We start from the raw sequence: 22,082 nt of genomic DNA on the forward strand, positions 1-22,082 counted from the left end.
ATTAAGCGCACACATTCCTTCCCAGGGGTCAAAGTGTATATATATCCATCTACAGCGCATTTCTTTGAAATAGAAAAAAATTCAAATGCCCACATATAGAATGACCTACACCAGTGCTACACACCACTGTAGCTGATGTTCTTGAAAGCCTGAAACTGAAAGCCCCGAGGACCACAGTGCAGTTAAAAGAAATCCCATAGAAAGCCACCGTTCAGACTGAAGCAGCAGATATTAAAATTCCTCATGTTATTCCAGCGCAGGCAAGGTAAGAAGAAAAACCTGGAAAGTTTAAGGCGCCGTTCTGCATCGGTGATTGAAGGCCATCGGCCTCAAAGTCTGGAGGACCAGCACGGCAGCCTGTGCTTCATCATTTCTGATGCTCACATTGAAGGATTCTAGATGCGATTTGAAAAGAGAAGAGTGAAAATCAAAACGGACACAGATCTGTCAAAGGGTGCCAGGGATGAGCAAGCTGTTAGGGTGCTCATGGTTTATTAGTGCTGTGAACCTTGGAATGAGAAGCAGGTGCTGACTAAGGCGTTTTACTTTGCATTCACAAGCTCTGCGCATGTTGTACAGAGAGTTTTGATGCTTGCGTTATTTACATGTGTGAAAATATGTCAGGAGAGTAAACCCGAGTAAAGGTCAGCCAGAGGTGATCAGATTCTGCCAGGTATATTTACTGTACGTTACTGCACCATTTATTCTTTAAGATGGGTGTGATGTCCAAGTATTAGTCAATAATTGACATTCGTTGAGTATGTACAGCACATGAAGAATATGTATTGGGTTTCTACTGCCGTTTGCTACGTACAACCTTGTAGGCAGCTCTGTGCATTGAACGCAACTAGGCTGAGTTACAGAATCCAAAAGAAAAGACTGGTAGTAAGAAGAAAAACACAGACTTTTAACCTTATGGAAGACTTTGATATTAACAAGTTTTTCCCTATACTCTATGCAAACATAGCAATTCTGACCTTTTCCAGAAGGCGCTTGAAGGAATGAAAAGTGGAGGCTGCGTACACATGGTCCAAGTCCATATTAAGTCCGCCATCAAATGCGAATAAATGCTGCTACGTGCAATGGGGGATTGTAGAGGAGTAATCACTTTCATTAACACAAAAGAAGTTAACCACTGACACTGAAATTGCAAAAACAATGTCTGAGAATTCCTACTCTCTGTGTTCAAACTGCAGCTAGTCATGTGCATTAGAGCCTCAAATGCATGTCAAACCTGAAAATAATTGTGTCCGTCCGTGCACCAAATGTTCTATAATATCAGTTACTCACTTAACTTCATCTCACTGCACATTAGCATTCAGTCAGGGCCGGTGTCGCTACTTGCCATTGGGGTTATTTTTCATTATTGCTGGCCTTATCACTGTGCAAACTGCAAAGCACAGAACGTATCATACCACGGGTTACCCTCACAATCCCCACACGTTCATTCACTTCCCTCCCTCTGAACATGTTGCACCAAAAAATATCAAATGGGTTTATTTGTTAGATAGACATCCAGCCCAGAAGGCAGATGGATTAATTCCTAAGCTTGCACACACAAAAATACTGCTATGTAACAGAACCCATTGTTTTCCCTAGCTGAGAGAACAAAAGATGATGAGTTTCTGCTTTGATGGATTAAACAGATTTAGCTGGGGTTTGACTTAAATACAGTGCTTCATCTAGAACACCATCCTCTACCTTTCTGAAGGGCACAAGCCAGAGGAGGCCTTGTGTTTTCATGTTCTGTAACTGAGTGTGACAGAGAAACATTTTTATTTGAAATTTAACAATATAGATCATGATACTACAGTGCTTTGCCATTCCCAGTGTCTTACTTAAGCCCCCTCGTCCTGCTCCACTCGTCTAGCCCCTCCTCTGTCTCCTCCTCCTATTCCGCCTCCATTCCTGAAGGCATTCAGTGACTTGTGCCTGTCCCCCTGTCTCTCTCTGATCCCTCCTTCATCTTTTCCCGTTTGTGTGATGGAGTGAGTGTTGTGATCAGGGTCCACTCAGCAGGCGTATAGGCTTGGCTCACTTAATAATGAAACTAATGAGCATCAGCCCAAATGAGCTTTTAATGGGCTCTGTGTACCCGCGGCTACAAAGAGAGTGATGGGATGGAGGAGATAGAGGCGCAGAGACGTGGGGAAAGAAGAAGGTAAAGAGAGGTCAAGATAGTGATGGGGAAAAAACAGAAGGATCGGCTGATAGTACATCAGAGTTGTACATATTACATACTTGTCAGGGCACAGGGCACACTGTTGGATGTCATTTATAGTGGGATGGCCTCCTTAAAAGCAAATTCTAGTCTTTTCTAGAGGAGATCAGTCCAGTTAATCAAGTGTGCTTCCACTTTACATTTGTAAGTAGAGCAAGAGGTGTAATTTTTCCTCTCTTCTAGGGGATCATTGCTTCTTGTTCATCTTGGTACTCGATCAAACTCAGACATTTGAATCATGCTCATCATAGCTACTGAATCATAATGAAACATGTGTCTGCACTCGTTTCTGTCACTCAATTGAGGTGATACTAGTAACTAAATGATTGGTTAATCTTTCCCAGTGGTGCATTCACGTGGTGAAGTCAACAAGGGAGCTTCTCCTCTCTTATGATCTCAAGCTGTAATGTTAAGAAGCCAATTTCATTATTCAGGGAAACACTTCAGACACTTGAGCACTTATCATCATTTTTCATTCACAGTTTCAGCTGCACGGCAGCATATTTCATTCAGCTGCCCGCGCCGAGTGTATGATCAGAGTCGTAAAGTCTGCGCTAAAGTCTGTTTTACAAGCAAAGTCATGATCGTCACGAGTTATAAATGGTGAGCTGTGTTTTACAAGGCAAAGCACTGAATTCTAATGTGCACGTGTTTCGCCAGAACATTGAATGAAAGTGTGGAGAATTCTGCGAAACATTACAAAAGCTAAAATGCGGCTGCCTGTTTTTAGCCCTGTTTAATTATCTATATCTGTTTTCTTGGTCAAAAGATGGTTCTTTCATGGAAGAACAAAAAAACTCTCAAAATATAAAGAAATGAAAATGTAACCTCAAGTAGACTAACATATTTCAGGAAAGTTGTGCTATTTTCTGCTTTTGTGCGGAATACACTGAAGTTTTATACTTTTATCTATTAATTAACTTACGTCTCTTTCCACTACAGTACTTTTGCTATACTTTTGCTACTTCTGATGTTTTCCTTAACTCCCAGCATGACTTTGGACAACCCCCGGAGAAGAGCTATGAATATTGAACATCCATAAAAGATTTATGATGTGGTTAGGCACAGATGTAAATAGTATAAAAATATAATGAATTCCTCAGCATACAGCGAGATTGAGGATAGCGTAATCATTTTCTCAAGTGTCCTTGTATTTACATATTTTTATTGATGTAATTACTGATGATGTATTGCATGTGTGACCAAATTAACTTTAACTAAATTATGAATTAAATAAAGATTAACATAAATCAGAGCGATGGGAAAGAGAAATTGCAGGGCCCCGGTGATTGATGTGTTGACGGTGTATCCGGCGGAGCCCCAGACAATGCATTAAACTGTGAATAGACACTTGATTGATATGACTCCATTGTGCAGTCTGGGGTTTAGCTTTGAATTTTCTTCTTCAAGGTCCAGTGGCATCGTTACTCATAGCTGTGTGGGTGCAGCTGTGCCCACAGGTGCTACACCGACTGATGTAAAAGCACGGTTTTAGGTTTTGAAGGATGTTTCAGAGAGGAGTCACATTAAAGTAAATAGTGATGTTGTGACTTTTTTTTTTTTTTTTAAATCTTCTTACAACAAAAAGGATAAATAGAAAAGCTCATTCTTGCATGCGCTGTCTCAGACTATACAATTCTTCTTGTTGACTCAAAACAATCAGCCTACAGTCACAGTGTGTGTGTTTACTATTGTTTGCATATAAACTTGTCATCTTTGTGTGTGTGCTTTTGTTTTTACAGAGTGCCGTGACGTGCTGTTGCCCATGATGTTGCGGGAGTTGCGCGTGGCTCTGGAAACCATGGCTGATGGGCCCCATGACGAGAGGAGAAATAGTTTGGAGCTGCTCAACAACATTTTGGAGGTCCTCAGCAGGAACAACGTGGTGAGACACACGGCAGCTATTTATGGCAACACATCCAATATGCCCAGGAAACATAATGGGGTCTGAGCTTTTAGGCCATTTGTGGATATGATTAGGGTTACAGTTAATTCATCATGTACAATGTTGATATTTACAGAGCAGGTTTTTGATCATGTTTTTGCATATACAGTTATTGTCTTCATATCCAATTGTAGGAAAAGTGAGAATTACAACCGTATTTTTAAACTGTTACCTATTTTCAGTAGCTCAAATGTAATTCGAACAATTGGACTCAAATAATGGACAGATGCGAGATATTACTTCATTGTTTCTTTGTTAACTAAGCAAGCAAAGTGTGCTGTGGACCCGCATTGTGCATTCAAAGGATCACTCAATGCAAGTGGAACAGGTCAATCCTATGGTGTCGAAAACAAAAGTAATCCATCAGAGAGAGAGACCGGGACTTTAAAGCGCCAGCCCAGATCCTACGCAGACCCTAACGCCGTAGCCTGACGTACACCTCCCCAGGAATGTAACTGCGCATTTTCAAATTGATTGTTTTGGATCAATAATGATGGAACACATTGAGGAGGAGGTGGTTCGGAGATTCAAACATTTGTGAGACCCACCTACGGCGAAATTTTGGTGAAAATTTCAGTCGTCATAGTTGAAAGTGAAGTGGGACGTAGAAACAAAAATTAACCCGACTGGCCAAAAAGACACAGTGCCGACTAATGTTTGGGTGGTGCTTAAATGGCTCGCACCAGCGTAGGCTACGTGCTTAGGTTATGCTATCTATACCGCGCTTACAGTACCTGTACGCAAGTCAACAGCCCTTAGTCATTATATAATTGTAACTTGAAAGTGTTTTAGTAAACAGCTAAAATAACAAAAATGGTGACACTATACAAACATATATGGACCCAACTGTACCACAATAGAGCGTCTGCCTGAAGAAAATACCATGTAATTCTTGCTTTCTCCCTCTCCATTGTCACCTTATACCTTTTTTCCTTGCAACTTTGAGGATTTCTGTTTAGTTTTCATCTATTTTCATCTTCATAGTTTCATCCATTCATTCCCTATATGATGGTGGTTCCAGTTTCACACAGATTAAATGATTAAATGTCACCGGGAAACAAAATCCCATCCTAAACAGTCACACTGGTGGGCCCCAAAAAAAAATGAAAAAGTTAGATGAAAATAAGAATATTCTGCTATCCACAAGCACTGCAAAGGCTGCTTAACAGTTGAGTGAAACCAGTGAACAGTGACCGAGCTGTCAGGCAGAGCCTTTTATCGGGGAGAAATTAAAAAATTATCCAGGGCACTAATTAGGAAGCATTTCATTTATCTTCTTGATTGGATCTTTTAATCATTGGATGGATTTAAACAACCCCGAGGTCTGTGGCCACCCAGTGGAATTCATCTCCTAAAGACTAGGTAGCCTTAAGCTGTTTTGTCTTCAGTTATCCATTCGTGGAGTGAAGCAGGCCTTGACCAATTAGAATCTAATTGATTTTGTTTCACACATGTTGCTGCATGTTAGTCTGCTGAAACAAATTCCAGTTAGCTCTTGAACTAAACACCTATAATACACACAAGACCACACACACAAACACACTCAAAACAAATCCGCCAATATCCAGCTGAGGGCTTTTTAATTGCTTCTGCAAGTTGTTGAAAGCCTGCTGAGTCTTTGAAAGGAAGGTATGGCTTTTTTTGCCTCTGTTTATTTGGATGCACTAATGAAGCATGAGCCAAGTGAAGACCGTGAGAGAAGAGGGCGAGTTAATGAATGGAGTGAAGTGAAGTGAATTTGATGAGATGAATTTGCATTGCCTGAGACGCGACAACAAAAGCAGGTGGTGGCAGATTGTCAAAAGGACGTGACAGGTACAAATACAATCATGTCCAGACTGCAAAGCCAGCCACACACACAGCTTGGAGTTTACATGAGGACAAAAGCCTGCTGTTGGAGGATATACAGTATGAGGCAAAGACTCCAAATTAAAATAAGCAAACCAGATGGAATTCATTTATTTTTTATTTTTTAATTTCCAAAGGCCATATAAACAAGAGCAGGAAGGGCGACTGAAATGAACACTCCTCGTGGCTATGCAGAGAGGACAGGAGAATTTGAAAAGGACAGAGTTAGCAGCTAAACACAAAGAAGCAAAAATGTTTATTTCATTTTTTTTTTGGCAATAAAACAATAGTAGGAGGAGGACAGAGAAAACATAGAAGAAGGGAAAGTAGGGAAAATGATGGATGGATGGATGGATGGATAGATGGATGGACGGTGTTGCTACCTCCCCTCTCTGCACCCTCTCTCTTTGTTTTCTCTTTTCTTTGCTCTGCTGGGTGGCACCTGATTTAATTGTCACTCCACCGGCATCTTCAAATTACACCAAGGAGAGCGATTCAGAAAGAGATAGAAGAGAATATGTTGTGTTCGGCACTTTACTTTGGGTAATTCTTTGTTATTTTTGCGTGTATGCCGTTGTAAGCATTTGTGATCAAATGAAAACAACACAGAAAGACATGGCTCTCTGGAGCTGTTTTCCTTTCCCTTAACTCCAAAACAATGTTGTCAGATTTTTTTGATTTTTTTTAGTTTATATCATGCTCCTAGTAGAGATGATAAGCCGGCCACATTTTGGAATAAATGGAGAGTATAAACTTCAGGGCGATGGAGCATTGTGCCGCTCATCTTTCGTCTTCCTGCTCCGAGACGGCTGTCTGAGAAACACTTTCCAAGGGGACCAAAATATACCTACAGTGAGGCAGAAAAATTTAGGCTTGTTTAGGATCAACAGCTGCGCCTCTATGCCTAACTATGCGAGTGTGTGTGTGCGTGTATCAGTCTGAGATGGAAATGCTATGCGAGATGACACACAAACACACTCGCGCTCTGACAAAGTTATTTATCTTGTCCGTGTCCTGTGGCTGTGAGCCAGTGCATTTAATGTGGTTTAATCATATTTAGCAGATTCTCATCAGGCCTTTCAAATCATCTTCCATCAGACCAGGGCAGACGCACACACATGCACACACTGCTGCAGATAGAAAAAGGAAACTTTCAACTTGAGTCCTTTTACCTATTTCTGCTATTTTTGTACATGCACTGTTCCGTTTTATGCATTGCTGATCAGCCCATACAAGGACATACACACATGCACTATGCGCACACACACACACACGCTTATTTGGGTCAGATTATGCTAATAAAGCTGTACACATAGATGTACCCTGCAGTATTAAGGTGTGTTTGGATGTAGCAGATGCTTCAGTAGTGAGTTACTAGCCTCAGGCAAATCTGAGTCAGCTTCCATTGACTGGCTACACTATTGGTGTATGCGTCTGTCTGTGCATTTGTAAAGGTGCACATTTTACATATGCATGTTTGCTTTTGAGAGAGGCCCATATTTCTCTTCACTCACAGTCTTCACAGATTGCAAACATAGCAATCACAAGGTACAATGATGGTGATATTGCTATTGTGATAAAAGGCTCTAAGCTATCTGCAAGCCCAACCATATTTAATGACGAGTGTCAAATTTAACTCTGCTGAATCCGACCACTAAATGGTAATCAGACCTGAGACAGGCTTCGGCACAAAGTTAGAAGCATCTCTTTGTTTGCTCGGAGAAGAAGAACCCTGACAGAAGTGGCTTCAAATGGAATATAAATAGAGGAAAAGGAAAGCAGGTCTGCACAGTCAAATCCACATTCATGCGTCAAAAGCCTTTTAAGTTTAAGATTAAGTAAGTGTTCTGGTGAAGCCTGTTTTCTCAAAAAAGTGAAAGGATTTAAAATTTCAGAAGCAGAAAACTTGTTTTATTTGATCCACCAGCACCGGAGTAGAGCTTTGGACTGTGCAAACTTGGTTCACACCGAGGGGAGTTCATGAAAGGAGAAAACAACAACACAAATAAAACCTGATGCGTCTTAAGTTTCATAGAAAAGAAGTTCTGAGATGTCCCTGGAAGTGGCATTAAAGTTCTACCTGAGTCGATGCTGTTTGAAGAGTGCAGCTGTTCTGCATTTGTCTGTTTTTGTGTGCGCTTACACCTGAGAAATCTGACAATCTTTTGTTTTTCTTTGTCTCTTCTTCCCTTTCTTCTTTCTGTCATTCTCCTTTTACCGTTCTCCTGTACTCTGGCTTTGTCTGTCTCAGGGACAAACATTCCAACATATCCAAGACATCGTGGTGTCTCTGCTGGGGATCATCAACCGCACGGTCATCACAATGGGCCGAGAGCATGCTCTGATTGTAAGTACATATGCTTTTGCATATAGGCCGTACAGTATGCACTGGACTTGAGTCAAGCGTTTCAGAATCATCTGTTTTGTGTCTTCATCATACTTTGTCTGCTGATGCAATATTGATAAAAGCATAATTAAATCCTATCTGCCATTCGGTTCCATTCCGAAACACAAAATATGTTAACGACGACGCACTTTGCTTAAAATACACATTTTTATTGCACATACAAGAGGAAGATCAGGAAGAAAGGAGCATTTTGGGAGCTCACACACTATTAAGGGACAGCTTATAAAAATGCAGGGACAGGGCATTTTGGATATAGACCGTGTAATTAGCGAGTGTGGTGTCATCCAGTATTCTAATTGGTGGCAACTTGTCAGCGAGAAGCAGCTCAAGTAGGCCCTCGTGAGATTAGCGGGTACACTCTAAACTGCTGTGAACAAAGCACTGTGCAAATGCCCTGTGTGTGTGTGTGTGTGTACAAAATAATTGTTTGGGTGTGTGTTTGCGGAAGGGATAGACGGACACAGAGGTTTTACGGATTTTGGTTCCTTTTTTGTGATCACAAACATGTCTGCCGGTATATAGTTGACTGTAAAATGCTGTTTTCCTCTTCTAATTGCGTTATGATTTTACAAAGATATTGTTTATTGAGTAAAATTACACTTTTACACTTTTTTACTTGGGATAATGGATCTTAGCCTATGGCATATATAGATTTTTTTGTACATTTTGACAAGATGTTTTGACCTGTAGTATATTTAGCACAGATTTCTGTGCCAATTAGCAGTGGCAGTATGGCCTGAATGCTACAGAACAACTTGAAAATGAAGTGGATATTTGTTGTTGGCGATTTAATTTTTTTCTGTCAAATCTTGTACACTCTGATTAATTTTCTATACTCTACACCATGAAGCATGTCAATAGAGCATCATTCTGCGCATTTTTTTCACTGGTCAAATAACTTTCGACATCCACAGCAAGTTTCACTGACAGAATGCATTGTTGCCTTATTGGTTCAAATTTTACCAATATTTATACAACATTAATCCTGACTCCGATCGGCGTTAACTGTAAACTGATCTAACAGTAGTTTGTACTGGTGGGTACTGAATGTGGAGTTGTGTGAGTACTTCCTGTTGTTTAAAGGGGAATATACCATTTTTTACAACCTGGACCTTATTTCTGGCACAAAATACGATCGTTTACTCACCCATATAACTTTGGTGTCATTTGGAGTCGTTCGGATGAAATTTAGATCTGCTTATATCCATATACTGGGAGTGACTGGGGCACCGAAACGCAGCCTCTAAATAACTTATTATTATCTGCTGCGAAATTGGTTCATTTCACCAACATTTTGTTGTGATATGCTAGCGCTATTCCCCGTTGAGCCTGGAGTTCGCCGTAGATAATGCGTTATTTAGAGGCTGCGTTTCGGTGCCCCAGTCACTCCCACTATATGGATATACGCGGATCTAAATATTGTCCGAACAACTCCAAACAGCACCAAAGTTATATGGGTGAGTAAACGATGGTATTTTATGCCAGAAATAAGGTCCAGGTTGTAAAAAACGATAATTCCCCTTTAAGTGAGTTTACTGCATTTGTAAATTGATAGTGTATTGGGCAGGTATTTGTATGCACGTGTGTGTGAATGTCCTTGAAACAAGATTGAGCTTATGGCAAATCACTTCCATTTTGGATGGTAATTAAGGAGAGATTCAATCACTGTCAGTCAGCGCTGGCAGAATTTTTAATTACCTGACACAAACTGTCAGTCTCTGATCAGCTGCCGATCACATTGTCTCTTAATGTATTCTTTATAAGTCTCCACGTTGCTCTCCAAAATCCTGATGATCCTGTGAGTCATATCTCTGTTTCCAGAGAGTTCGTCTTGTTTTCCGGTGATATCCTTCTAGTGCTTCTTGTTGCTACATTCAAGTTTTGGCTGCCAAGCCATCCGGAGACACGGTACTCCAATCATTCGAATGCACCTGCTAATTGTTGTTCAGCCAAACATATTCTGATGAGTCATTCCCAGAGCGGAGACCTGTCAGTTTGTCTTTACAGCCAGTCGGCACACTTTCTGACATCCAGAGCATTAACGCTTCATCTGTCTGTTACAGATGTATTATGTAAAGACGTCCTCACTTTCAGTCACAAGTTAATCACAAATAGCTGCTAAAGACTGGCTCCTCCGGAGGAAAAGAATAGATGATCTCGTTCTCAGTCTCGCTCCCAGTCAGATCTGTCAGAGGAAGTTTAACAATTCCTTTGGTTCTCTTTTCCTTCTTCAGTGCATTTCCTCCTTTTCTACCTGGTCACTGGTGTATTTTGTCAGCGCTCAAAATGGGTTGGTATGAAATATGTGCCATTTACAGGCATGCTTCTTGGGAGAGAAAAAAATTCCCCTTCTGAATTTAACAGCACACAGCACACCCACATGAGAGAGAGAAATATAATCCACACCTGTATGCACCTGCTCGTCCCGAGAGGCTATTGTAGCTTTTGCAAAGCTTAGAGCCACCAGAAACACTTCTTTCGCAGTTTCTTGACACGCGCCTTGGTGTTGGGGCGACTGGAGGAAGAAGGGGCTGGCATGGACTTGGGCAGAGTTGGTGCAGGCACATCATATTCCCCTTCGAGGGCCTCCATGACCCCCTGGAAGCGTCCCTCCTGCTGCCGAAAATCATGCTCCACACTGGAAAGGAGAGAAAACATACAAGACAAAGATGAGAGAGTAACAACTGGAGCATTATTTAAAGGTTGGGGTAGTGGAAAAGCGTGTACATTTATTTGTGTAGCTCCGTCCTCGCAAAAAGACAGTAAGTGACCGAGGGTTGAAAGAAAATTTTAAGCATTTTTTTATTCAGTTCATATTTATATTGAGTCAAATACAATCCAAATAGTCTCAAGACTATTTACAGAACATGTAGCCTGAAACTCCCAGTGCAGGACTCAGACGACGGCGAGGAAAAACTCCCCTAACAAGAAGCAACCTTGAGCTAAGCCCAGCTCGTATGGGTGGGCTCATTGGCTCGAGGCTGACTGGGTAGAGACGCACAAAAACAGAAGAGGGAGAAGAAGAGAGTAGCAGAAGCAAACAGATGGAGTACATCTAGGCAAAGCTTACAGTACATGTAGCATATAAATAATGCACAAGCAAGAGTACATGATACTAGGTTATACTAGGCATGGTGCATGTAGCAGTGAGAGCAAATGGACAACTAGTTGTTTAGAAAATTAATTTTAGAAAGCTTAGCAGGTATGCATAAAGTTACTGGTAGAAAAATAAATGAAATGAGAGAGGCATGAAACAATGTCAGTGATAATAGTAGTTATTTTACAGGTGAGTTATCTGTCTTGCATAATATACACTGCCTGGCCACAAAAAAGTTGCCACCTGGATTTAACTAAGCAAATAGGTATGAGCCTCCTGTTGGATAATTACTGCATGGGTGATTATCTTTCAGTAGGCAACAAGTTATTTAACCCCAGCTGATGCAATGAGTAGCTTCTCATTTCTTAAACAACCATGTTGAAAGACGTGGTTGTGGAAAAGATGTTTGCTTATTTGAGAAGGGTCAAATCATTGGCCTGCATCAAGCAGAAAAAACATCTAAGGAGATTGAAGCTGACCTGAATATACTGAATGACCAGGATATTCCATCAATGGATTTTTTTCTTCCCTGATGGCACGGGCATATTCCAAGATGACAATACCAGGATTCATGGGGCTCAAATTGTGAAAGAGTGGTTCAGGGAGCATGAGACATCATTTACACACATGGATTGGCCACCACAGAGTCCAGACCTTAACCCCATTGAGAATCTTTGGGATGTGCTGGAGAAGGCTTTGTACAGTGGTCAGGCTCTCCCATCATCAATATAAGATCTTGGTGAAAATTTAATGCAACACTGGATGGAAATAAATCTTGTGACATTGCAGAAGCTTATTGAAACAATGCCACAGCGAATGTGTGCTGTAATCAAAGCTAAACTCGGTCCAATGTAATATTAGAGTGTGACCTTTTTTTTGGTGCCGACTTTTTTTGTTTGGCCTGGCAGTATCGGGTATCGTGCAGGCAGGAGAATAAAAGTAACGTTGGAGCTGAAAACTTTAGAGAATGGACACTGGGCAAAACATCGTGTTTTAAAAGTTGTGTTGTTAATTTAAATGTGCGATGCACCTTCAGCACACAGGCACACTTTGACAAAGGCATCGAGTTAGCACTCATTTCACGTCCATAGTATTCTTCTTCAGTTCATGCACCGGCAGATCACAGGCTGGTGGGATGAGAAGAGAAGGAGGAGAATGGAAAAAAAAAAGAGAGCAGGAAAGGAGAAGAGAGGAGCATATGCACAATGGTGGAGCTAAAGGGAGGAACTTTTTTGCTCTCCTGATATGTTCAAAGCATAGCCTCTTGGCTTTCTTTTTCTATGCTCTCATTCCCCCCTCCCCCCTCCCATCTCTCCTGCACTCTTTTTCTCACCATGTCTCTGAAGTGTCCATCGCTGCGGGTCATAGTGTGGTACACTTTTTTTCTCCCTTTGGTAAATGTGTGTGTGCGTGTGTGTGTGTTGAGGTGGATTAAAGGGGCGGAGCTGGATGGGGCCTGGCATATGGAGTTAATGAGGCACATGATGAGGCAAGGAGAGCAGAGACAACTACCCATCCCTCCATCCTCCTATATCACGACACCCCAACAAACACACCCGCGAACACATACTATACACAGCTGCGCCCCCCTGCCATCCAACGTGTACCTCTTCCAAAACGAGCCTGTGCCGGAGGGATGGATAAAAGTTAATGTACAGGGATTTATGGAAGGCGAAAGAAAAGAAACTGGTTCTTCGGGGAGATGGAAGTGGGGGGGGGGGGGGGGGGGTAAAGGAAAGAAACGTAACCTTTAATAAAGTAGGCCAGAAAGATCACTGCAGAATAAAGGAAGGGAACAAAGAAGTCAAGGAGGTATAGGAGGGCAGAGTGAGTGTCACCGGAGATATAGAAAGGGGACCGCCGAAAGGTCTTGGCTCCAAGACCATAATGATGGAGGGAGGGAGGGAGGGAATTAGTGAATAGAGGAGGGAATAAAAGCACAGAGGAGGACAGATAGCTGCCATAAATAAATGATAAAGGAGATGTACCCAGAATGCACATACTCACAGACAGATATTGCTCTCAAACAACTTAGTAGAATAAAAGTTCTAGTGCTGGACCCGTCTCACATTCACTCAACTCGCAGTCGGTGTGTTTTAAAATGGAGCACCTCTGCCCTAATACAAAGCTTTCAACCTCTCCTCCTCTCAATCCGTGGTACTACTCCACCTCTCTCGACTCATATCTACCTCCCCCTTACTATTGTTCGTGGATTTGCAGCACAGTGGGAAAAGCTGCTGCTCTTAATTCCTTCTGCAGGCAGCCATCTCCAGCATCTTTCTAAGTGTGCGCGTGACTGCGTCGTTGTGAGGCTTTTGTCCTCGTGAGAAGCTGTTCCATATTTAAAGCCTATTCTGCTAAAGCGAGGGTTAACATGTAGTGGACAGGGTTATTGTTTGAGTTTTGGATGTATGGATGTGTTACATAATTCATGGTTTTTATCCGTTAGGTGTATGTATGAGAAGTAGAAAGTGTGGGAATACCTCCGGGTGCTTGATTGCCTGCATATATTTCAGTCTCTGTGTTTAAGCATTGGGAGAAAAACAGATTGGCTGTCAAAAGTTCTTCTACCCCTTGTCTCTCATCATAAAGATTAATTAAATCTGACAATGGCAAAATATCTTCAGGCAGCAAGCCCACGTCCAAACCTGTTTTTTTTTTTTTTTTTTTTTTTTCTCCACCACAAATCATTAGGATGGATGTTTCAGTTCCACGCGTAATTCATCCTCCATGCTTGTGTGTGTCCCTCTCCCTATCTTCCCTCCTCTTTACCCAGAGTCCCCTAGGGTTTTGATAAGGCCGCTGCCATCCAGTCAGGCGAACGCATTTCAGACTTTTGTGTTTTGTGTCACAATAAAACTGCTGAAAACGTGTTTACTGTATTTGTGACAGACTGATTTATGCGGAGAAAAATGATTAGGAGGCAGATTCCGCGTTCCTGTCCAAGTCATTAACATCACTCACACAGCATGAAATATATTCATATCTTTGTTTGCCAGTATCTCTGAGTGGTGTGCATGCAAGTTTGTATACAAAAAGCTGATTTCCCTTTACTATTAATTAGCGTGTGTGCATACATGATTATGTTTGCATGTGTGCAAGAGAAACAAAAGTAAAATGGAGCCAGAAAGAAAATCTCTGAAATCGAGGAGGGAGAAACAAGGGACTGTAATGATGTGAGAAGTATTAATGTGCTCTTGAGATCAGGGAAGCCCCAGGCCCTTCACAATACCTCAAAAATATGTGGAACTCTCCAGTTTCAAGGACTTCTGTGCTGGAAACAGATGTGCTTTTATGTTCTGACACGATTCTTTGCACAGCACGTTCAATCTACGGAGTACGTGTAAAAGAAGAAAATAATGGCGCTTTATATCCTGTAAACATCAATTTCCCTCTTGTTCAATTTCTTAGATGGCCGTTCTATACGTTGTTAGCATTCAATTGATTTTCAAACGTTATTTTCTCCTTCTGCTCCTTTTATTCAGCCCTGTCATAGCCGTCAATGTTTTATAGTCTGTGTGGAATTGCTTTTGTGAGTGCAGATTAAAATTACCCCGTCCGTGCTATTTGTGTTTCATTTGTGTTTTCCCGTTTATGTGGAATGTTGTTTAATTCAAGACTTGTCATCATCAATAATTCACATTATGGCTTTACTGCTGATTCTAAAGTGGCTGCGACGTTTTTGCAAAGTTGTCGAATGGGTTATTTTGTCTAAATAACCGTGGCCTAAAAATATTCCACTTGAAATTTGATGAGCTGCAACCAGGGGGGAAAAAAAGTTACATTACCTTCTAACTACATGTATCACATTGTAAAGTGAAGGAGAATTTATGCAATTTGAACATATGTGTAGACCTGTATGGATATGTAAGTGGAGGAGTATGATACCAGGTGGCAGTCTTTTCCCCTTGGTGCTCATTACAGCTCACTGGCATGAAGATCCTGCTGTGTTAATTAAGAGCGAAGGAAGGAAAGGTTGGGATGATGGGGGTTTGGATGCAAAGAAGAGAAAAGCAACAGAGGAATAGAGAGTAAAAAAGCGAGAGAGATGCAGAGGTGGGGCTGCCTTGAGGCAAGCGGGTTAGAGTGTTTAGGAGAAGGTTTGAGAGGTAAAGGCCCTGCAAAGTGCATCTGTTTCCTCTGAGGCCTGCCAGTAAGATTTATGTACCATTGTAAACAGGCACAATTCCCTTCAAGCTTAGCTTTGGTTTCGAAAAAATTATTTTCCTTCACTATTATCCATGAAGTTACATGCATTGGAAGGTTGCGCGAGCAGTGCAGAGGGAGTCCTGGACGTTGGGTGGGAATGGGGCGCAGGTGATTATAGCTCTGGATACCTGCAGAATGAGGCGCGGGTGTTCAGAGGAAACCAGTTTTTACTGAAAGTAGAAATGACAATGTATGTGCAGGCATGGGATGGAAAGATGGAATTATTTACATACTGAAAAGATATGAATAAGAAAGGATTGGGTGGAGGTGATGGAGGGTGGGAGGATTTCACTACAGTGGTGCAGCTCTGGAAGTTGCAGAAGATCTAAGAATGCAATTACTTATTTGGGTCATTCACACAAGGGATGACTGGAACGGGAAAGACATATCATTTAGGTGCTGAATTCATTTGCGCATCTGCAGAGAACATTCTTTCATGTGTAAATAACACTCCTGGATATATCACCCTCTTCTAATCTGTAGAATACAGCATGTATTACTTTAAATATTGATGAGAGTGATCACTGTTTGGCTTGCATTTTTTCATGTAGATACAGTGTGTGAGTAAAACAATTATCAGAGTGGGTGAACAGGGCAGAGACGGCAGAGCAACAGGAAGTAAAGGTAATAAAAAATGAAACAAAAAAAGATTTGCTGAATATGTAGAAGAATCTGGAGAATATAAAAATTGAGAAAAGGGTCATTTTCAGTTCTACAAGAGGCATTACTCTCATGGCTGTTTATTTGGCCCGAGGGAAGAATGAGTTTGCTGGCTTATGTAATACAGTAAGCTTATTATCTAAATCAGGTTACCTGTAGATGATGCAGGCTGTCTTTTGGCAGGTGGGGCAGTTGTTTATGTCCTGACCAGTTCTGTATGAGCTGCGACTGCAGAGACAACAGACGTAAAACATTCACACACACTCGCAAAAGGAGATCGATTGAACAGCTCTGTGCATTCTGATGTTACGAACACTGTAGTGGTTTGCTGATGCTGGTTTTGTCACTCAGTTAAAAGCGTCTCCAAACCAAGGTGTTTCCAAATTCAACAGTAAGCATAGATTTAATAGTGGAAGAGAAAAAAAAAAAATTGCTCCAGCAAGAAGCCTAGCCTTTCATGACCAGAAAGAGTCTCACTCTCCTCACCGCCGGTGTCACAACCGCTCTCTCCACCGACACATACTCAGTGCTGCAGCATGGGGAGAGTTCTCTGGGGGCTGTCAAAGTGGGCGAAATAGTTTCTGATGGTTATTGCATGTGATGTTCCCCAGCAGGACCATCCAGGACATTGCCTCTTGGTGGGTAAAAAAAAAAACAAAAAACCTGCCTGTTTACTATTCAAGGCAGGCAAAAACAGTGTTTGCAGTGCCTGTCTGTGTAGATCTAGTCTGAGCCCAAACATATTATTAGCAGCAGGTTGGGTGAAAGGGATCTTGTTGTCTTTCATCCTAGAAAACGGTTATAATGGAAAATGGTGGGAAATGGAAAAAAAAATAAAAATATGTTAGCACACACCAACTGTGTTATCAGGGTTGACTAGCTAAAGACAGAAAGTAAACATTGAAAAAAAAATCATGTTGGCTGCCATGTAATTAAATTGCTTTATTTTGCCAAGACGTTCTGGCTGGCCTTCGACTGAACTGTTTAGATGAAAGAGTATCTGATTTAGGATGATAAAACAGACATTTTAATTACACAGAGAGGGACCTTGTGTTTGACATCATCTTCCTTTCCCACCAGTTTTTTATCAAAGGCAACTACGGCCAGAGAAGACAAGTATTTGCTTCAGGAGAGAAGAGAAAACAAAGAGCCGAGCGCAGCGACAACCTTTTAGCTCAGCCGACACCTTTATCACAGCGGCCCACTTAGAGTACTTTCATTGCTGGCACAGTATCAGATATAGTCACTCCGTCTTACTTGCTCGTTCTCTTGCTACTCACTTTCCTTTCTTTTAATCAATCTGTCTCTTCTGCCTGCCTCTTAGTTTCCTTCTTTTTCACTTAGCGTCCTCACACCAAGAATATACACACGCCCAGTAGCATGAATGCATGATATTATGGCGTCACACAGGCAGGGTAGGACAGCCTGTACGCTGATTTTAGGAGTCTTATTGTGCAGCTTAAACATTAATTGCAAGGTAATCTGATAGGGATTTGTCGGGAGCTACAGACATCTGTTAGCCCTGGACAGAGAGAAGAAGCGATGAGAGGTAGTCGAAACATGTAGAGAGACAGTTTCTGTATTGTAAAAAAAAAAAAAAAAAAAAGAAGTTGGGCATGATTGAGAGACCAGGGTTTAAATGTAGTGTCTGGAGAATGAAATATGACACAAACACAGGAGGAAGAAGTGCCGACTGTAAAGGAGAAATGTTGAAGAGGAGGATGGGGAGGATGTCAATTTAGGGGAGCAATAGGAGGGGCAACAAAACAGTGATGGCAGCAGGGTAGAGTGATGGACAGGCTGTCAGGGAAGATAGAAAAATGAGTGAGAGGGCGAAGGATTAATTCACAGTTGTGGATATGGGGAAGGCTAGAAAGAAAGATAAGAAGAGAGAAAGGGTGTTAATTAAGAACTTGAGCAAAGAAGGGTGCAAGGGTAGAGGTGGAGACGGGGATGAATTGCTCGGAGCGGGTTAAGGAGCAGCACAGTAGAAGATGGGAGCTTTGATTGCGATGTAGCGAGTCAGGGAAAAACCTGCTGGGATGTTAAAAAAAAAAAAAAGAGAAGCAAAGAATATGTGGCAAGAGAAGAGAAATTAAGGATAAGAGAATTAAGGATAAGAGAATTAGCGGGAGAGGAACTGATTAGTTTGCTTTTTTGGGGCAGTGCAGTGTCTCGTTGGGACTGCATGAAGTGTATATAAGATAAAAAGACAAAGGGGATGTAAGGATGCTCACATCGACTGCAGCCTGGCAGGTATCACATATCCTCTCAGGATTGGATCACACTCATGCATACACAGGACGGCAATTCACTACAGGCCTGACATTTAAAAATCCATTACACAGACTTGAAAGCCTTTCGGTATATATTGCTATGAAAACTCAAATACACTCTCCGCAGTCCCTTGACACCCTCTTTCCTCCTTGTCTTTGTTCTCTTTATCACTCCAACTCAGTCTTACTTAAGCACTGGCTGTTGCATTGAACACCTCAACCTCCCATTCATTTTCATTCTCTCTCTCTCTCCATTGTTTTTCTTTTCATCCTAGTCTTCATCTCTCGCTCCTTTCACTCATCTCATGGTATCTAAACTTCTTCATTTCACACTTCATTCTCCTTTTCTTCCTGCCATCCTCCACCGCCCTATCTCCCCTTCTGTCTCACTGTACCTTCCCTCCCCCGAGTCCCTTCTCTCACCCTTCGCTGAGGGCCTTGCTCTTCTCCAGGTCTTGAATCACGTTGAGAAGCACCTTGATCTTCTCCTGATTGGACTGCAGGTTCTCCTCCACGCTCTGCAGCTGCCTCTCCAGGCCGCGTGGCGCGTTCACCGCGTGTCCATCCAGCAGTCCTCCTGGCGCCCCGTTGCATTGTGCTTTCACATGAGTCTTACAAGGCAGAGTGTGGTCGTCAAAAGATTTGCTCTTCTGTTTCGAGCAGTCCTTGAGTTTGATCCGGTCTGAGGATTGTTTGGGTGTATTCACTGTCTCCTGTTTTTTGGTTTGCGCGACAGGTGTGGCTGGTTTGGAACTGGCGGGCTTGGGAGAGTTTTTAGGCGGAAGTGGTGGGGTGCTGCTCGATTGTGAGTCACTGGGAACGGAAGGAGCAAGAGGCTTGGAAGTGACGCGGTCTGACGTTTGCTGATGTTCACGTTCATCAGCGTGCTGGATTTGAGCCAGCTCATGACTGTGTTTGTCTTTTGAATTTGTTTCCGTCGCCTTTGCGTTTTTTGCGTGTGTTTGCTGCGTGTGTGTATCAGCCGCGGTCCTTTCTGTGTTGTTGTGCAGGAGTGTGTCTGTCGTCTGTGTGGCTGAGTCCTTGTAATGAGTAAAGTCTGCGGAGTGTGGCCTTGTCTGCTGCTTTGACGCTTTTGTTTTGTTCTGAGTGTGTGCTGCGTGGTTGGAGTGTGAGCTGTGTGTTTTTGGTATAGTGTGCGACAGCTGTGGTATTTGAGTAGTCTTTGCTGAAGCGTGCGGTTGTGCGTTGGCTGTGTCTGTGTTTTTAGCGTAAGACTGAGAGTTCAGAGCGGCAGAGTCTTTCCTGGACTGGGTACGAGCCACAGAGGGTTTCCGTGGTGGATTAGGTAAAGTTTGGCTGGCAGTTATCTGATTGACCGCCCTCCTGCGACATGCTCCTGTGCACGGGGTAATCTGGGATCGTCTCCTCCCACATGTCCCACAAAGTTGTGGCGGGGAGGTTGTTACTACTCGACAGGGCCGAGGTGGAGTTGCATGTACGGTTGTACAAACACTCCCTGTTTTCAATACAGATCGATGTCCCTCCCCCCTTAGAGACTGCACCCTCCTCCTCTCTTGGGTCGGCTCCTTACCTTCTGTAGCCTCCGTGCACACGCCCCCCACCACGTCAGAGGCTACCACACTGCCATTTGTGTACCGAGCTGTCCTTTTACCTTTCGTGTCTTTGGCATTTGTCTGTATGGTTTTGATCTGGCAGTAAACTCCACTGCCCGACCCCTGTGACCCCATGTCGTCCTGTGTCAGGCTGTTGATCTCGTTTTGAGAAGTCTCCTTGGACACTGGCAGACTGTTGCTGTCACTTCTGATTACTCCCCCTATCTCTGCTGTTGTTGTTTTGCCTGTTGCCATGGTGAGCTGCGCATTGGTTGGCTGGCTGCCGTGTCGTTTGATGGAGGGGAGAGCCCGCAGCCTTGGAGATGTTTGAACCCCAACACTGCACAGTGGACCCCATCGCCCCCCTGCCAGGGGAACTCCCAGAGCAGGCACCGGATTGGTTGGGTCAGCCACCCTCCTGCCCATACTCCTCTGAGGGTTGGCTCAGCCCCCTGAGGAGCTGAAAGGGATGGAGGCAGGCGATGACATCATCCAACGTGAGCAAGATTATATCCAACTGAAAGCTGCAGTGTTTGCAGCTTTGGTTTATCCAAACAAGTTGTGTGATAGAGTTTGTATGCGGAAACTGCAGACAGGAATTTGATATCCAATAAGGTTATGATGTCTCAGCGTTCTTCCATTAATGAGCTCCTTACTAGTGTAGCTGCTTCCCATTGGATATCAAAGCTCTTTTCAGTTTCTGATCGATGGCCCGCAGATGATAAATTTGATGACTTCTCGGGGCACTGCTGGTTTGTTCTGTGGAGACAGAGGAAATAAAGACAGGCAATGAATGAGGGAAACAAAAGAAGAAAGGAGAGAGGCTGGTAATAAGTGATCGCGGCAAGAAGACACAGACATTAGGCACGTAAAGCTCCGTATAAAAGCTTTGACCTCAACCGAATGCACACACTGACCAGATCGATAGAAGTCTATCAAGTTCTTATTACACTGGCAGATGAAGGAACTGCAAGGTTTAGAAGTGTCTTAAGGATAAAAGCATATGTCTGCATAACTTAGTTACACACACAGCTGTGGAGCTGTCGGCGGTGTGATGACTAATTTAAAATGATGTTATGTTTCCCTCCCACAGTAGTATGAAAACTGATGATGCATCATGTGTTGACATTCGTCACTGAAGGAGCTTGGAATTCTGTCTGATGAGTTGGCATCAGGATAGGCTCTGCAACATTATTCCTGTCTGTCCTCTTTGTCCTGTGTTTTTCAGCGGTCTAGACAGGCATGTTGCCTTCACCTCCTGACTACCAGTAGTTCAAATTTGTCCTCTGTGGAGGACATTTGTAAATCTGAATATCTCCCACCCACTGCATACTACTGAATTAACTCCTTTTGCTACCTACAGAGGACATTTAGGGCTTTTCAGAGATACCGAATGTGAAGGGGTGGGGATTTTCCTGGTAGTCGGAAGGTTAAAGTCAGTGCTAATGGATTTTTTATTGTTTCTGGGGCACAGCACATTTATTTCAAATGCATGACTAGATTATGGAGCCTTATCTAATTGTGTATTCTTGCTACATCAAAATTGATTTATTCATTTTTTTTGGCAGGGGAACACAATTAGCCATTTGATCTCAATCACTTCAGAACGCTGAGAATTGACTTGGAGTACTTTAGCGTTGCACTTTGACACTGTGATTAACTGATCAAACTGGGATAAGATATTATTATATTAGATTTTTCCCTTGCAGGAAATTGAGCCATTGCAGCAGAAAATATTGGCACGGTACATCAAAGAAAAAGGAAAGTAAATCAGGGTTACTTAAATATACATATGCAATTTGTACAGTGTTTAAGAGCACGGGAAAGTTTCTGGAGTTCTATTTG

At 42.5% G+C, this 22,082-nt stretch overlaps 2 protein-coding genes across 3 annotated transcripts in view; one reads left to right on the forward strand and one right to left on the reverse strand.

The window, feature by feature from the left end:
* dock2 (dedicator of cytokinesis 2) overlaps positions 1 to 22,082 on the forward strand; it is an 85,495-nt gene that overhangs the window by 32,827 nt on the left and 30,586 nt on the right. Inside the window, exons 25-26 of the mRNA XM_084549633.1 lie at positions 3,964 to 4,106; positions 8,266 to 8,361. Of these exons, the coding sequence (XP_084405759.1) occupies positions 3,964 to 4,106; positions 8,266 to 8,361 (239 nt within the window). The remainder of the gene's footprint in view (positions 1 to 3,963; positions 4,107 to 8,265; positions 8,362 to 22,082) is intronic.
* On the reverse strand, positions 8,427 to 20,794 carry insyn2b (inhibitory synaptic factor family member 2B). Of its 2 annotated transcripts, none has more exons than XM_084549634.1 (3): positions 19,087 to 20,794; positions 16,541 to 16,615; positions 8,427 to 11,059 (listed from the first exon to the last, which is right to left on the reverse strand). In XM_084549634.1, the coding sequence occupies exons 1-3, from the start codon at positions 20,661 to 20,663 to the stop codon at positions 10,876 to 10,878; spliced, it is 1,836 nt and encodes a 611-aa protein (XP_084405760.1). In that variant the 5' UTR covers positions 20,664 to 20,794; the 3' UTR covers positions 8,427 to 10,875. The 2 variants fall into 2 exon arrangements, with proteins under 2 accessions (XP_084405760.1, XP_084405761.1); XM_084549635.1 differs by having other exon boundaries at positions 10,933 to 11,059; positions 19,140 to 20,794.

The sequence above is a fragment of the Chelon labrosus genome (genome assembly GCF_963514085.1).
Source record: "Chelon labrosus genome assembly, chromosome: 8".
Taxonomy (NCBI): Eukaryota; Metazoa; Chordata; class Actinopteri; order Mugiliformes; family Mugilidae; genus Chelon; species Chelon labrosus.